Raw genomic sequence first — 16,737 nt, 5'->3', positions numbered from 1 at the left:
ACATAGGATATCACCAACTTTTCTCATCACTTCTTTCTTCTTGATCTCTATATTTCTCTATTTTTCCTCTTCTTCTTTCTTTGTTTCTGCAACCCTAATCGATCTGAATCATAGCAAATTATGCATGATAGTCCAAATTATAATTAATTATATACTTGGAAAAATTAATGAAGAATGCATATGACAAATTAAATTAATTAACAATTTAACATTTCTATCCTTATCTAAAGCTATGCTAAGTAGCCTGGATGTGTTTTGTCTCGGACCATAAACACGCTCATCCCCAGATTTATTGTAATAAATAGAGAAATACTAGCTATGTAGTTTCTCATTTCTACATTCTTCATCCATCTTATATTTTCTCCGGCAGTTTTATGATCGAAACCGTTCATATTCTAAATCACACCTTAAGATAATTTTTGCAAAAATATTTAACTAAATCAAAAACCATTTAGTTATCTAACGTACTATTATTAAATAATAAATGAAGAATCAAATTGTTATCAAAACCGTGTAGTTATGTTATAATAGTTAGATAAGAAAACAATGTTAGAGAGAAAAAATAAATGTTATAACAATTAGATAAGTAAACAATAATCGATTTGATTGATTGATTTTTTTACAAAGATATTTGAGGGCAATTTGTAAATATGAAAAAATTTAGCGATTTATTTGTGACTAGCTTTTTTAAAAAATGAACAGTTTCGATCATAAAATTACATTGTAAATTGGGCGTGCATGAGAACAGAGAAGGTAGAAAACTACAATGTATGTATTTCTCATTTATACAATATTGTAACTAGCTAGTTTCTTATTTATACAATACAATATTTCTCATTTTGAGAGGTAAGGCTCATTACATCCCCCTGTCTAGGTATATATTTTCTTATTTATTAATGAAATTCACTCGTACCGTCGAATTTTTTTTAAATAAACTTTATTTTAGATCAAATATGTATTTTAAAAGGTTATTTAAATTTAAAAAGTATAAAAAAAAAAAAATAAACAAGATGCTGCCAAAATTTTGATAGCCTTCAAATTTTTTTATTTATTTTTTGTCGCACGGTAACTTTTAAATTTAGCTCACCCCATTTTCAATTCCCGGTCCGTCCCTGTGTACAATAACCAAAACTGTAGGTGCCATATTTTATTTTAAGAAAAAAACAAGTTGATCATTTAATGCAGATGGTCCCATTGAGGCCCGAGGACCAATTGTGATCAATCAGTGAGACATACACTTAAACAGTGCCACTCGATCTATATATATATTCACATAATTTTGTTTGTTTCTTTTGGGAAACTCATGAAAATTATATTCTCTCACTGCTCTCTCTTCTTATCTATAAAAACACTCACTCAGTCTCTACACTAGCCATATTCACACTCCCTCTTTCTCTCTTTTTCTCTTTCTTGCTGTAGCTTCTTCCAAGATGAGAACCCCATTGCTGCTCTTCTTGCTTAGTCTTCTTGTGATCCAGTACTCCGCTCATGCAGCTGAGCACAATGGAGCTTCATTCCCTGAGAGTGAGAGTCATGTCAATTTGGACACCGGCGGGTTGAGCAGAGCCAGCTTTCCCAAAGGCTTTGTGTTCGGAACGGCAACGTCTGCTTATCAAGTCGAAGGCATGGCCCGAAAGGACGGTCGTGGGCCCAGCATTTGGGATACCTTCGTTAAAATTCCTGGTAAACTATTATAATAAATAATTTTTTATTGCAAAACTTAGATTATATTGCCAATTAATTATAATTTTAAATTATTATAATCCTGATAAAACGTTTTATTTTTTGTTTTTAACTTAATGTGAGATTTTTTTTTTGGACATAGGGATTGTTGCAAATAATGCGACAGGAGATGTTACCGTGGACCAGTATCACCGCTACAAAGTAAGGTTCTTCTTGGGTTTTTTTTCAATATCAAACTCATAACTTTATCATTTCTCAGAAAAGTCACAACTTTAGCAAAAAGTAAAAGCCTTCGTTTCTGGGATAAATGAGTTAATTTATTAAAAAGTAATTTTAAAAAGAGCAGTGTTGGGTACTCAGAAATTACAGAGTTGTCTTAGGGTTTAGGGTTTAGGGTTTAGGGTTTACAGACAACTCAGAAACTACAGAGTTGTCTTCACAACCAATTACATGAGCCCATAATAAAGTTCTTCATGTGAGAGAAAGTGATGGCCCTATCATGCGCTCTTTGTGATTGATTATAAGGACAACCTTGATACTCATTTCTGAGTACCCAAACAAAAAGCAGTAAAATATCAAATTATAAGTTAACTAGTGGGTTTTTCGGTAATTTGATTTCTTTGATCATATCGTCTTTACCACTTAATTGGTTTTCAATGTACACATGTATATCCAACCTGTTCATGAGCCAAGTGCCACACATGCACTGTATATAACCTACAAAAGTACAAATAGTAGAAGTATATACTTGTGGAATGAATTATATATAGGACTCTGATTAATATCCTACTTAACATTAGGACTTCATAATTAATGGTTTCACAATTTTATCAACACTATTTGGAATTCATATGAAGTAATAATATTTAATCATGTCACCTTTCAAAAGTTGTAACTTATGAATAACAAATTGAAAATGTGAGTGTCTTGCTAGTGGCTTATAAGGGTTTGAGTTACTCCTCCCATTGCCAATTGGTTTTGGGATAGATGTCTAGATTCTTTCATGGTATTAAAGCAGGTTATCACGTGATGCGCCTAAACGGCCACACGTGCTCCCACGTTACCCAATATAAATTGTTGTTCACGTGTTAGGCTTAAATGAGCCATACGTGCGGGGGCGTGTTGAGAGAAATCTCACATTGAAAATGTGTGGGCCTGACTAGTGTCAATTGGTTTTGGGATGGATACCTAGATTCTTTCAGGCTGGACTACTGGATGAGGCAAAAGCCTATTCTAAGTAATTTCTTAACACAAAATTACAGTTTAGCATATTCAAGTTAGATGCTGATTGTGGTTGATTCTTTTCTGGTTGAAATTATGAAATTGAAAATCTTGTTTTGTTGCTACAGGAAGATATTGATATCATGGCAAACCTGAATTTTGATGCCTATCGGTTCTCAATATCATGGTCCAGAATTTTCCCAAGTAATCATTGATTTTCTTTGATACCAGAGGGTTAATTTGACATTATCTAGCCTTTACTAAATATACTTTTGTCACTTTAATTTTTCATTTTATTCATCTTTTCTAAGCTTTTGTATCCCATGATTCTTAATTTATGTAGATGGTACTGGGAAAGTAAATTGGAAAGGAGTTGCATACTACAATCGGTTAATTAACTATTTGCTCAAAAGAGGTAAATGCTGTAGAACTTAGAAATATATATGCAGATATAGCAGTGTGAACTACAACTTATACAATGTGTGATGAAAGACTGATATGAAAATAGCATTGTTTGATTGTTATGTCTTGTTTCTGTAGGCATTACTCCCTATGCAAATTTATATCATTATGATCTTCCCCTTACACTTGAGAAGCAGTACTTGGGATTGTTAAGCGACAAAGTAGTGTAAGTACCATATATGACAAACTATATAGTCTATATATAACTTACCCTATCAAAATTCTATCATGTTTTGGGGTTCTTTATAGGGTATTAAAATTAATTTGTTAAACATTGTGAAAAACTGTTTAACAAAATGTTATAAGAAGTGAGACTCGAATCTGAGATGTGCTTCAAACTCGACAGGAAAGATTTTGCTGACTACGCGGAGTTTTGTTTCAAGACATTTGGAGACAGAGTGAAGAACTGGATGACATTCAATGAGCCTAGAGTGGTGGCTGCTCTTGGCTATGATAACGGATTCTTTGCTCCAGGACGGTGCTCCAAAGCATTTGGAAATTGCACAGTTGGAAATTCAGCAACCGAGCCTTACATTGCTGCTCATCATTTGATTTTATCACATGCAGCTGCAGTTCAGAGATACCGTGAAAAGTATCAGGTAAGAGAGACATTGACCTCAATTTGATTCATGAAAAAGAATTTGGTTTTGAACAGCTGCTGAGGAATGTGCATTTTCAGAAAATACAAAAAGGAAGGATTGGTATTCTCTTGGATTTTGTTTGGTATGAGCCTCTTACCAGATCAAAGGCTGACAACTATGCAGCTCAAAGGGCAAGAGACTTTCATGTTGGATGGTAATACTCCTTAACATGGCAAGCACATACCTCCTCCATATATGTTAATGAATTTTATCAATACTGCTCTACATATATAATTATAAATTTACACTCTGAAAAAATTCATGACTTGTTTGCCACCACTAGCAAGTTGGATATCTGGAACTTATTCTATAACAATTATTTACTGAGTACTATAACATTAGTAGAATTATGGAAAATCATTCATATATTTGGGACATTGAAACAGGGTTACAATGTGTTTAAGCAAAAACATATAATGAATGCAATTTAGAACTATATTTTACAGATTCAACAACTTATATTGTGGGATTGGCTCAATTTTCATAGGTTCATCCATCCCATTGTATATGGCGAGTATCCAAGAACAATTCAAAAAATTGTTGGTAATAGGCTACCCAAGTTCACCAAAGAGGAGGTTAAGATGGTGAAAGGTTCAATGGATTTTGTAGGCATCAACCAATATACTACTTACTACATGTATGACCCACATCAACAAAAACCAAAGGTCTTGGGATACCAGCAGGACTGGAATGCAGGATTTGCTTGTAAGATGTTCCCCTGTTCATCTTAGATGTGTGATAAAAATAAGTAAATAATAGAAAAAGTGTATTTATTTTTTAATCATTTTAACACTTAATTGCAATTCACATTCAATTTGCAGATGCAAAGCATGGAGTGCCTATTGGTCCTAGGGTAATTTATGAATACATTTCTTTCACTTAGATACAGCTCACAGGTTTAGTTTTGATATATGATGATAAATGGAACACTTTGCAGGCATATTCTTATTGGCTCTACCAAGTACCATGGGGCATGTACAAAGCTCTGATGTATATAAAAGAGAATTATGGAAACCCAACCGTGATTTTATCTGAAAATGGTACAACGATTGAACAACAAAAGCCTCTTCTTCTTGTATTTTCTTAGTTTTCGTTTCGCTTTGGTAGAAGCTAATCAATTAGTATTGCTTGATTTGCAGGCATGGACAACCCTGGTAACCTGACACTTCCAAAGGGATTGCACGACACCAATAGGATCAACTTCTACAGGAGCTATTTGACACAACTGAAGAGGGCAGTTGATGATGGAGCCAATGTGGTTGGCTACTTCGCGTGGTCATTGCTCGACAACTTCGAATGGAGGTTGGGATACACTTCAAGGTTTGGCATAGTCTATGTCGATTTCAACACCCTCAAGCGGTACCCAAAGATGTCTGCCTACTGGTTCAAGAAACTGCTCACTACAAGAAACAAGCATTAGGCGCCTACAGATGGACTTTGTATCTTGGTTCAAGAACAATAAAACTCTCTGCTTTTAATTTGTAGTAAAACAAAATAATTGTGAACCATATCAATATGAATCAAAAACTAAGAACTTATTCAGGCATCAAAAACTCTATAGCTCCAATTGAACGAAGAAATAACTTCAAGAATTGAGAGAGAACACAGGCCACTAGCACAAATTATGACGTTGTCTCTCCCACACGGGGAGACCCAAATTCATAAGAAATTAGTGAAATTCTTTTTATTTACCTCTTCAACGTTGTAGAAAAAAAAACCCACTAAACTATAAGTTAGTTAGTAAAAAATTGTGAATCTTGATATTCAAAAAATGCCCATTTTTAATATTTAGATTCACAAGCATCGTGTTAATAGTGTAATGAAGTTAATACAATCAAACATGAATACGTCACACTTCATTAATAGTTCTCTTTTTTTCTTTTTGGTTGGATTAATAGTTCTCTAATTAATATTGAAATTGTAGACTTTTGGGAAGGAAAGAAAATTTAAAGTTGTAGGTGGCATATTCTTTTAAGAAAAAAACAAGTTGATTATTCAATGCAGATGGTCCCATACTCCCATGTAACCCCAGCCATGGCCCAAGGACCAAGTGTGATCTGTGATACGGTAGGTGCCACTCCATTTATTTAAGGTTAATATTTGGGTCACTCCTAAGGGTATTTTAAGCTCACTTCATTTTTCCAAATTTTGATTTTAGTAATGCCGGTGCATGATCGGAACCGTTCACTTTTTAGATAACCAATTAAAGATTATCTCTGTAAAAAATCAAATCAATCAGAAATCATTTGGTTATATAACTGTTGTCAATTTGGTAGAAAAAATTGATGGTTTTCAATTAAATAATGATTTTTGATCAAACCGTTGATTTTTTCTATTTAATTAACAATAGTTATATAACCAAACGATTTCCGATTTAGTTAATTTTTTGCAGAGATAATCTATAATAAGTAATCTAAAAAGTGAATTGTTTCGATCATGCACTGGCATTACCAAAATTACAATTTTGGGTAAAGGGGTGACCCAAGTAGTGTTCTTTATTTAATTACATTTTGCATGTTTCTTGTGGGAAGTAGTGCCGGCCCTGAAGGGGGGCACCGAGTGCGACCGCCTAGGGCCAATCTTCAAGGGGGGCCCACAAATTTTTTTATATGTGTTAATATATATATTTAAAAAACAAATTTATGCTGTAAAAAAGAAAAGAAAAAGGACCAAGTGTGATATGTGATACGGTAGGTGCCACTCCATTTATTTAATTACATTTTGCATGTTTCTTGTGGGAAGCGGTGCCGGCCCTGAAGGGGGCACCGAGTGCGAACACCTAGGGCCCATCTTTAAGGGGGGCCCACAAATTTTTTATATATGTTAATATATATATTTAAAAACAAATTTTTGCTGTAAAAAAGAAAAGAAAAGCAAAACTATAAGCCTACTTGCCTACAGAGGCCCAAATGGCCAAATCCAATATCAGTATAAAGAACTACATGAAGGCCTAATGTTAATAATCAATTAATGTAATTCAGATTTTAAAAAACAAAAGTCTATAAACCTTAAACTTACGTCTGACTTTTCATTGTTCTCTTTACTCAAAAAAAGAGAAAGCTTTACATCAATACAATCTTTACGCCTTCCACCTTAGCAATAATGCTCTTGCTTCATAAATAATAGATTTAAATAGTTGAAAATATATGAAGGTATTTTTGGGTTCTTGTTTAATTTAAAGAAGTTAACTGAATTAGATGACAATGAATTAAAAAATTGTTGTGTTAACTAAATTGGATGGTTGGATTTTATTGAAGTTAGTGTGATGTGGCTAATGAAAAAAGTGTGATGTTGGTGCTTTTTTTTTTTTGTCAATTTGCCATAGTTAATTTGAAACTATTATTGATGATTTTGTTTATAAAAATGTTAAAAGAAGACCTTTTTTCAAATTATTTATTGTCATTTGTTTTATAAAATTTTTTTTTTCCACAACTAAAATTAGGGGCCTAATTTTAATTTTCACCCCCCCAGCCTTCCAAAAGGCAGGACCGGCCTGGTGGGAAGCTCATGAAAATTATATTCTCGGTGTTCTGTTCTTATCTATAAAAAGTAAAAACAATCCCACTCTAGAGTAGCCATATGGTACACTCTTCCCTCCTCTCTTACTTTCTATCTGTAGCTTCTTCAAGATGAGAACCCCATTGCTGCTCTTCTTGCTTAGTCTTCTTGTGATCCAGTACTTCGCGCATGCAGCTGAGCATAATGGAGCTTCATTCCCTGAGAGTGAGAGTCATGTCCATTTGGACACCGGCGGGCTCAGCAGAGCCAGCTTTCCGACAGGCTTTGTTTTCGGAACGGCGACGTCTGCTTATCAAGTCGAAGGCATGGCCCACAAGGACGGTCGTGGGCCCAGCATTTGGGATACCTTCGTTAAAATTCCTGGTAAACTTTTTTTTTTTTTTTTCAAAAAAGAAAAAATTTATTTCATTTTTAAAATTCTATGACCAGTATTGTCCTTACCAGTTAATAATTATAAATTCTAATCCCAATAAAACGTTTTTTCTTGTTTTTTAATTTAATGTGAGATTTTTAAATTTTATTTTTGGACAGGTATTGTTGCAAATAATGCTACCGGAGATGTCACCGTGGACCAGTATCACCGCTACAAAGTAAGTTTGGGTTTTCGAAGTCACAACTTTAACAAAAAGTAAAAGTCTTTTTTTGGGATAAAGTACAAATTAATCAAGAAGTGGAGTTTCGGTATTTTGATCTCTTTTTTCATTTCGTCTTTACCACTTAATTTATTTTCAATGAACAAATCAGAAAGTTAAAGACTCCTCTGTGAATCCAACCTGTTCATGCAGTTGTGAACTGCAGAGGATGCATCAGCCAAGTCCCACACATGCATAGTTATATGACCTACAAAAATACAAACGGTAGCAGTATATATATACTTGTGGACTGAACTATAGGATTCTGATTAATGTCTTACTAAATACTTAACATTAGGACTTCATATTATCAACATTACTTGATGTCAAATTATGAAGTAGTAATGTTCATTATTCATAGCACGTACCTATCAAAATTTGTAGAGTAAAAAGGCCGGATTGGGGTCTTCTGGATGAGGCAAAAGCCTGAATTAAGTAATTTCTAACACAAAATTGAGTGTAGCATATTCAAGTTAGATATTGATTATGGTTGATTCTTGTCTGGTTGAGAAAATAAAAATAACGTTTTGTTTTTACAGGAAGATGTTGATATCATGGAAAACCTGAATTTCGATGCCTATCGGTTCTCAATATCATGGTCCAGAATTTTCCCAAGTAATCTGTCATTGACTGTCTTTTATGCATGTTAGAGGGTTCGACATTATCTAGCCTTTACTAAATATACTTCTGCCACTTTAATTTTTCAGTTTATTTATTTGTACTAAGCTTCTGTATCTCATTCTTATATAATCTATGCAGATGGTACTGGGAAAGTAAATTGGAAAGGAGTTGCATACTACAATCGGTTAATTAACTACTTGCTCAAAAGAGGTACATTCTGTAGAATAGAACTTCGGAATTTATATGTTGATATAGCAGTGTGAACTACAACTTATACAATGTTTGTTGGTCTTCATAGTGTCTGGTGACAGAGTGATATGAGAATACCATTGTTTGATTGTTATGTCTTGCTCCTGTATTCTGTAGGCATTACTCCCTATGCAAATTTATATCATTATGATCTTCCCCTAGCACTTGAGAAGCAGTACTTGGGATTGTTAAGTGACAAAGTAGTGTAAGTACCATATATGACAAACTATACATAAGCCTGTCTATCAAAATTCTATCATTTTTTGATGTCATTGAGTATTAAAATTATAGTTTAACAAAATGTTATAACTAGCGAGACTAGAATCTGAGATGTGCCTCAAACCCAACAGGAAAGATTTTGCTGACTATGCGGAGTTCTGTTTCAAGACATTTGGAGACAGAGTGAAGAACTGGATGACATTCAATGAGCCTAGAGTGGTGGCTGCTCTTGGCTATGATAATGGAATCTTTGCCCCTGGACGGTGCTCCAAAGCATTTGGAAATTGCACAGCTGGAAATTCAGCAACCGAGCCTTACATTGCTGCTCATCATTTGATTTTATCACATGCAGCTGCAGTTCAGAGATACCGTGAAAAGTATCAGGTACGAGAAACACTGACTTCAATTTGATTCATGAAAAATAGTTTGGTCTTGAACAGCTGCTGAGGAATGTGCATTTTCAGAAAATACAAAAAGGAAGGATTGGTATTCTCTTGGATTTTGTTTGGTATGAGCCTCTTACCAGATCAAAGGCTGACAACTACGCAGCTCAGAGGGCAACAGACTTTCATGTTGGATGGTAATAATCCTTCACATGGCAAGCACAAGCCTCCCCATTTATGTTAAATGAATTTTAACAATTGAAACTCAGAAAATTCATGACTTGTTTGCCACTACTAGCAAGTTGGATCTCTGGAACTTATTCTATAACAATTATTTATTGAGTTACTACAATATTAGTAGAATCATGGGAAATCATTCATATTTGGGACATTGAAACATTACATGCGTTTTTTTTTTTTTTTTTGGCCAAGGAAACATTACATACGTTTAAGCAAAACATTTGGTCCATACAGAGTCTGAACTTATATTGTGAGATTGGCTTTTCATATATAGGTTCATCCATCCCATTGTATATGGCCAGTATCCAAGAACAATCCAACAAATTGTTGGTAATAGGCTACCCAAGTTCACCAAAGAGGAGGTTAAGTTGGTGAAGGGTTCAATGGATTTTGTAGGCATCAACCAATATACTACTTTCTACATATATGACCCCCATCAACAAGGAACAAAGGTCTTGGGATACCAGCAGGACTGGAATGCAGGATTTGCTTGTAAGATGTTCCCCTGTTCATATTAGATATGTGATTTAAATAAATAAAAAGGTTTATTATTATTTTTAATCATTTTGACACTCACTTGTACTTCACATTCAATTTGCAGATGCCAAGAATGGAGTGCCTATTGGTCCTAGGGTAGTTTAGGATCTATTCATGCATCTCTTTCACTTAAAAGCATTAGCTCGCAGGTTTCGATTTGATTTATGATATGATAAACTGAAAACTTTGCAGGCAAATTCTTATTGGCTCTACCAAGTACCATGGGGCATGTACAAAGCTCTAATGTACATAAAAGAGCATTATGGAAACCCAACCGTGATTTTATCTGAAAATGGTACAACGATTGAACAACAAAAGCCTCCTCTTATTGTATTCTATTTCTTTTGTCGTTTTGCTATGGTAGAAGTTGATGAACGAATGTCGTTTGAATTGCAGGCATGGACAACCCTGGTAACCTGACACTTCCAAAGGGATTGCACGACACCAATAGGATCAACTTCTACAGGAGCTATTTGACACAACTGAAGAGGGCAGTTGATGATGGAGCCAATGTGGTTGGCTACTTCGCGTGGTCATTGCTCGACAACTTCGAATGGAGGTTGGGATACACTTCAAGGTTTGGCATAGTCTATGTCGATTTCAACACCCTCAAGCGGTACCCAAAGATGTCTGCCTACTGGTTCAAGAAACTGCTCACTACAAGAAACAAGAATTAGGCCCCTACAGAACAACCTTGTTTGTACCTTTAAGATTGAATATTAATAAAATAAATATAAAAAATTGTAATGCTCCGATTGAACGGAGATATAAATTTAGACTAAAATTGGAAGGGGCCGCGCGAACGCAGGCCCCCACTGGCACAAATTATGACGTTGGCTCTCCCACTAGGGGAGACCATAGGCGGGCGCCCCTCCGTAGTGCAATGGAGGTCACCAACCTAGGCTATGGGCCTTCTTGATCACCCATTCACCCCGTCCAGGTAAGTGACTATCCCTCTTGCTTGCCTTCCTTTTTATACCGTGTACTCGCTACTTCCCCTTCGCGTTTTTTCGATGTGGGAATCCCCGCTTCTGTTTTATTCCGACACATACGACACCCAACTTATTGCGATTCAAAGCGTCGTTCCTTTTCTCTTCACTACTTTGATTGTGATATATGGGACCGTCATTTTCTTTTTCTTTCTTGTTTTTTTTTTTTTTTTCTCAAATTTGTTCCCAAACTTGTAACTAGGAGCTCAAGAATCAAACTGTTTGCTTTGAGATTAATTTAACAATGATCAGTAAGTACATTTATATAAGATTAAAACTGGAAAACAATTACAAAACTGAATAACTTCTTAAGCGAATCTCATATCTGATGGTGCAGTTGCCACACCAGCAACTGAGTTAGAAAGACTGACTTTATCATGATGTATTCATAAATTGGCCTTCTCTAATGTACTATTTCAGATAACTTACTTTCAAATGAATTAACAGCTCAAGGAAACAAGCTACAAATATCCAAAATGAAAATAAGAGAATCAAAACATAATTTATTATAGAGAAATAAATCACACACGAGAAAAGAAATTCAAGATAGTGCTAGTGCTTTTTTTATCCCCCGAACTCTTACAATTGCTTCGCTTCAATTTCTCAATTTTCCCCGTCCTTTTTCCATTGGGAAGTTTAGAATTTACACTTTGCTGGGATTCTGATTCCGGAGTTGCACGCAATATGTCTGAAGACTCTATTTGTGTCACCCCCGAAACCTGTTCATTAATGCTTTCTACATGATCAAAGTGAATATCATTTTTTCTTTTTCTGGAAGGACGGTCTTCAAAAACTTCTAAAGTGACGCCACTGGAAGAGACACACAAGGTGTCCAAAATTTCCACCTCAGCTGCAACGGAAACTTGTTTAGTGTTGCTCCCTATTTGAACTGTTGAGCAATGACTATCATCTTTTCGTTTCTTGAAAGGATTGTTGTCAGGAACCTTCAACGGGATGTTGTCGGGAACCATTGTACTTTCCACTGTTCCATTATTTGCTGATGGCACAACTAGTTTGCCAAGTGCTGCAGCTTCATTCAAATACTTCTTGTCATTCGAAAATGGATTCTGCTTCTCTGTACAACAAAATCTTACGATAGTAAAACATGCATTATGCACCTTCTACAATGGTTTGAACATCTCTAATTACTTTTGTTTTAAGTATACTTTACATCCATGAATGCAAAAACTTGCACATGCATATATTTTGTTATGCATATGTACATATATTTGTTCAAATATTGAGATGCATGTATCGATAAGTTCAAATATGTTTTTTTTATGTAAAGACATGCATGCATTTGTCGGTGTATGTATCTGTGTATATAAAATAGTTTGGATTTTGAGTAAAAACAGTAGATGGCATGATATTCTTAAGCACATGAGAAGAGGTCATGTGGGGAAAAACTTCAAAGAAACTTGCCTGTAGGCCCTGCACTATCTTTCTCTCTGTTTTTATGGGAGGAACAGGCCACAAAGCAGCCACCTTGTAGAGATACCACAGCAGTCTCAGATCTCTGAATTTTACCAAAATTTTGGCTCTTAACAGGATCTGGATGATGTCTAGAACTGGAACTGGGGAAATGATCAAAGGCCTCCATATTTATGGGGTCCAATTTTCCTTCAGCAATTGCAGTAGCTATTGAAGAAGGGATTTCTCTAGTTCAATTTGTAATTGGTCAAGGAAAAGAAATGCAGATATGAAAGACACACTTAAACTCGTACAACCATAGTGATTCCGTTATTAGTAGTTCACATGCAATGCTATTCAAATATTATGTTACTAAAATTGAACCGCAGGCAGGGCACCAGGGCTGACTTATCACATAGAGCCATAAGCAACACAGGCTGCTGTGTCTTACACAGCCACTACTGAGACAGAAGCTATCTACCAAGATAGCTAGCTTCACACACAGTGCACCTTTTAGGCAATAATAATTTAACCTAGAAACAAAAACAGTTAAAGAACATAAGGATACGGTCCAAGGAAATCAAGCTCTCCATCTAGAGACTGCACAAGCTTTTGTGGAATGGGATTCATGTGTTTGACCTTTTTCATTTCAGCATCATAGCTGCACGGAAGTAAATAAGAAAACCAGCACTCAGCAGGAATCACTAATAAAAGGTAAAAACAAATAGAAAAGACCAGTATTATTTGTTACTTAAGTAAGATGGCTTTATATTAACTCACATTTGAGCATGCTGGAAAACTGCAACTGCTTCTGTGAAAGATTTGAAGTAATCTTCAGGCATTTTATTGCCCTTATTCAATTTCAAAACTGATAGAGCCTGCAAGCAAGCATGCCACCAACAAATGAAGCATGATACATCACCAACAGTTCAAATGACAAAAAAAATAGAAGGCAAAACAAAAAACAAAAAACTATATACAAAAGGACAACATATATGTGTTGACTTTCTGCTGAGCTTTCAATCATGATCCGCAAAAAATGTGATGATGGTTTCTTCTAACTTAGTACATAGAGATTCAATATTTTTAATTGACCTTATTAAGAAGTTGTACAATATACTTACACGATCTAAGTTTTGATACTTAGAAACCAAGGCGTAAGCTTTTCCAATTCCAATTCCAGGAACAGATGGAAGGAAATCACAGCCAGCCAAGACACACATACCTGCAAAAATGTTGGATCATAAATTGGTTCATACTTTAAAAAGGCTTTTTAGAATCACTGAGATATGCCCCATTCGCGTGACAAAAGATACAGGTTTTCAGGACCAAAAGCAAACTTTAAAACAAGATTGAGTGGAACAAAGGGTTGACAATGTAAGTAGTTTATGCTGTGCACATTTTGTTACTGATTGGTGATGGTTTATGGATGATTGCAGCTCCCTAGATGTTTTCATGGAATATCTATACATAAAGAAACAAGCTTTAGTGTCACATTGAACTAACCCGTGAATAATTCCTGATCAAAATTTTGGAAGGAAGGTGTACGACCTTCTGGATTAAAAACATTGTCCAGTACTATCACTTCACCATTGCCAAATTGGTCCATCTTAAAGACAATCTGTTTGCAACCAGTGCAAATCAAAACAAACAAAACACCAGCAAGTTCAATGATATATGATGAAAATGAATTCATTAGGAGAGAATTTGACCTCCATTTGCACCATATCAAATTTTCATGGAAGTTCTTACAGCTTGGCAACCGTATGCCACTAGATCACTATCCTCTGTAATCACTGCTGCAATTCCACCCTTTTCAGGTTCAAGGCTGGACATGTATGCTAACTGTGCATCAGCCTCATACGGAGCTACTACAAATTCAACATTCTCTGATTTCAGAACCTGAAAGACCAATAGCGCACAAAAATTAGTCAGGGTTAGGTTTGAAACCACGAATCAAAAAGCACTGGTATCACAGTTAAATTAGAACTTTACAGAAATTAAGTAACTTTGATGATTGAACAGAATATATGCACCAAGTAAATTACCTGTATCAGTTGATGTGCCATAGATGGAGTTACACTCACTGACCTCTACAAGTGCAGAAAAAAACACAGTACATAATTCAGATAGGTTCTAGTCTCGCTAAAACACTTTTGAACAAAGAAACAAACTATTTAAGAACAAAGATGAATAAGTCCTCAAAATAATGAAGGGAAATAATCTAGTTAATTTTGAACTTCATTCTTTATGCCTACCGTGTTTTCTGAACTTCCCATAGAGTCATGGATCGACAAACATGAACAGCTGTTGTTTCTTTAAATCAAATTGCATCCATTACAAGTTTGGACAGGTTATATAAACCAGGACAGCTGGTCCAACAATTGTAATCTTGAAAACTAAGTAATGAATACAGAGATGGTACAGAAATAATACATAACTCAAGCATGAGCTCAAAGTTTTCCTCAGCTCACTTAATCCAAAGAATATAAACCCAATACATTTCTGAAAATGAACTTCACTAGAAGAAGAAGAGCGCCAGTACATTAGTGAATTATGATGTAGATATGCAATACACCTGTGGAATAAAATTAAGTAAATACCTGAAACAGCTCAGTGGCAGCTCTAACATCCCCTTCTTTAAGTTTAGTCATTGCCAAATCACGATTAGTTTTTCTTCTCCTGAATCACAGTAACATGTTTGTACATTAAAATCACAATCTCGGTTTCAAAACAAATAATAAAAATGGAGAAAACAAAAAAAATGGGTATGGTAGAAATGAAGCAATATAGATAATTAGATATAAAAATTAAAGAAACGTGCCTGTGGCGATCGTGCTCAGTGGCAGCCTTACATGGTATATTGCCACCATCAAAAACGACCACTGGAATTATCTTATGGTGACGAAGTAGATTTATTCGGTGCATAAAGTAATCTATATATTTCAATTTCCTTGGGCCATCTGAATTCAGACAAAGCTCCATACTACATGAATACGCTGCCAAAAAAAGAAAATTATAAATAAATAAACGAAATCCCATTAACCAAGTACCCATCTGACCCAAAAAGAAAATCCAACCAATATAGAAACGCATTTTGAAGGAATAATGTATAACATATTACCCCCTTTGTGAAGCCATGAGTACGCGTCAATACCCACCTGCAAAACAATTCACGAAACTCTCGCATTTCAGTTTGAGAAATGAAACTGAATCGTTCTAAGAGAGACCCAATTCAAAATCAAACTAAGAAACTTAAAAATTAAAATATGAGAATGATGCTTACGCGCTTGCCGGCATATTTCTTGATATGAATGGGTTCAATATAAGGTTTCATGAATCTGAGAAGATCTTTGATACCCATTTGCTTGTTCCTTCGAATCCTTCCCTCTTTTCTCTGATACCTGATACCTCTGGGTTTTGGGTTTTTCTTGTTGTTTTTTTTTTTTTTTTGCTTGGGTTTTTTTGGTTCACCAAATTTTTTTCATTTAAATTTTTTGCTTTACTTAGAGAAAATGGCGGGAAGGGGAGCAAATGGCAAAGTGAGGACTGAGGAGGCGACGATTCAAAATTGCCACTGGCAGATCAACCAACAGACCTGTTGAGAAAGTATTTGTACAGACCAATCAGAAATGGACACGTTTCCATGACTATAAAGAAAAGTCTGTTAATGTTGATGTGGTTGAATGTAATTGGTTTGTGATTTTGGTTCGCTATAGGGAAAGGAGGGTGATATGGCTTTCGGCTATTCTTCTTTTACCGCTTAATATTGTTGAAAACTCCCGCCTTTTTTCTATTTGTTTCTCGCATGAATTATGCTGAACCCTACGCTTTTCTAACGCGCGTGTGTTATAATTCTCTGCCAAACAATGGAACGACCCAGAAGCACAACAATCCCCAGACCCATTGGGCCACTTATGACTTTATGAGC

At 35.3% G+C, this 16,737-nt stretch overlaps 3 protein-coding genes and 1 non-coding gene across 4 annotated transcripts; 2 read left to right on the top strand and 2 right to left on the bottom strand.

Moving 5' to 3' along the window:
• Positions 1-1,310: 1,310 nt before the first annotated feature.
• Positions 1,311-5,560, top strand: LOC147275299 (beta-glucosidase 44-like). The gene is made up of 11 exons (XM_086256108.1): positions 1,311-1,683; positions 1,826-1,884; positions 3,033-3,108; positions 3,248-3,319; positions 3,445-3,532; positions 3,713-3,965; positions 4,046-4,161; positions 4,495-4,712; positions 4,829-4,860; positions 4,945-5,047; positions 5,147-5,560. Exons 1-11 carry the CDS (start codon positions 1,431-1,433, stop codon positions 5,425-5,427), a joined length of 1,551 nt encoding a protein of 516 aa, XP_086112234.1. The 5' UTR covers positions 1,311-1,430; the 3' UTR covers positions 5,428-5,560.
• Positions 5,561-7,564: 2,004 nt separating this feature from the next.
• Positions 7,565-11,425, top strand: LOC147275297 (beta-glucosidase 44-like). Its single transcript, XM_086228036.1, has 11 exons — positions 7,565-7,889; positions 8,058-8,116; positions 8,698-8,773; positions 8,918-8,989; positions 9,146-9,233; positions 9,379-9,631; positions 9,712-9,827; positions 10,145-10,362; positions 10,472-10,503; positions 10,600-10,702; positions 10,804-11,425. The coding sequence occupies exons 1-11, from the start codon at positions 7,637-7,639 to the stop codon at positions 11,082-11,084; spliced, it is 1,551 nt and encodes a 516-aa protein (XP_086084162.1). The 5' UTR covers positions 7,565-7,636; the 3' UTR covers positions 11,085-11,425.
• On the bottom strand, positions 11,195-11,355 carry LOC147275298 (U1 spliceosomal RNA). The gene has a single exon (XR_015119786.1). It is a non-coding gene; the product is annotated as a U1 spliceosomal RNA (small nuclear RNA).
• A 492-nt stretch (positions 11,426-11,917) lies between the features above and the next one.
• LOC147275296 (5'-3' exonuclease family protein) lies at positions 11,918-16,170 on the bottom strand. The gene is made up of 12 exons (XM_086228004.1): positions 16,093-16,170; positions 15,931-15,967; positions 15,631-15,805; positions 15,410-15,488; positions 14,855-14,899; positions 14,559-14,708; positions 14,313-14,427; positions 13,931-14,031; positions 13,587-13,684; positions 13,375-13,467; positions 12,819-13,054; positions 11,918-12,471 (listed from the first exon to the last, which is right to left on the bottom strand). The coding sequence occupies exons 1-12, from the start codon at positions 16,168-16,170 to the stop codon at positions 11,918-11,920; spliced, it is 1,761 nt and encodes a 586-aa protein (XP_086084130.1).
• Positions 16,171-16,737: the final 567 nt, after the last annotated feature.

This window comes from Dryas octopetala, chromosome 9, assembly GCF_963921425.1.
Source record: "Dryas octopetala chromosome 9, drDryOcto1.1, whole genome shotgun sequence".
Classification (NCBI taxonomy): domain Eukaryota; kingdom Viridiplantae; phylum Streptophyta; class Magnoliopsida; order Rosales; family Rosaceae; genus Dryas; species Dryas octopetala.
This window is presented reverse-complemented; position numbering and strand designations above follow the sequence as displayed.

Excerpts from the sequence above, each read along its gene's own strand:
- LOC147275299 (XM_086256108.1), top strand. The coding sequence starts at position 1,431 with ATGAGAACCCCATTGCTGCTCTTCTTGCTTAGTCTTCTTGTGATCCAG. Across the intron at positions 4,162-4,494 it reads AGAGACTTTCATGTTGGATG|GTTCATCCATCCCATTGTAT; the intron begins GTAATACTCCTT and ends CAATTTTCATAG. Across the intron at positions 5,048-5,146 it reads CGTGATTTTATCTGAAAATG|GCATGGACAACCCTGGTAAC; the intron begins GTACAACGATTG and ends CTTGATTTGCAG.
- LOC147275297 (XM_086228036.1), top strand. The coding sequence starts at position 7,637 with ATGAGAACCCCATTGCTGCTCTTCTTGCTTAGTCTTCTTGTGATCCAG. Across the intron at positions 7,890-8,057 it reads TACCTTCGTTAAAATTCCTG|GTATTGTTGCAAATAATGCT; the intron begins GTAAACTTTTTT and ends ATTTTTGGACAG. Across the intron at positions 9,632-9,711 it reads GATACCGTGAAAAGTATCAG|AAAATACAAAAAGGAAGGAT; the intron begins GTACGAGAAACA and ends GTGCATTTTCAG.
- LOC147275296 (XM_086228004.1), bottom strand. The coding sequence starts at position 16,170 with ATGGGTATCAAAGATCTTCTCAGATTCATGAAACCTTATATTGAACCC. Across the intron at positions 15,489-15,630 it reads ACTGAGCACGATCGCCACAG|GAGAAGAAAAACTAATCGTG; the intron begins GCACGTTTCTTT and ends ACTGTGATTCAG. Across the intron at positions 14,032-14,312 it reads TGATCAGGAATTATTCACGG|GTATGTGTGTCTTGGCTGGC; the intron begins GTTAGTTCAATG and ends ACATTTTTGCAG.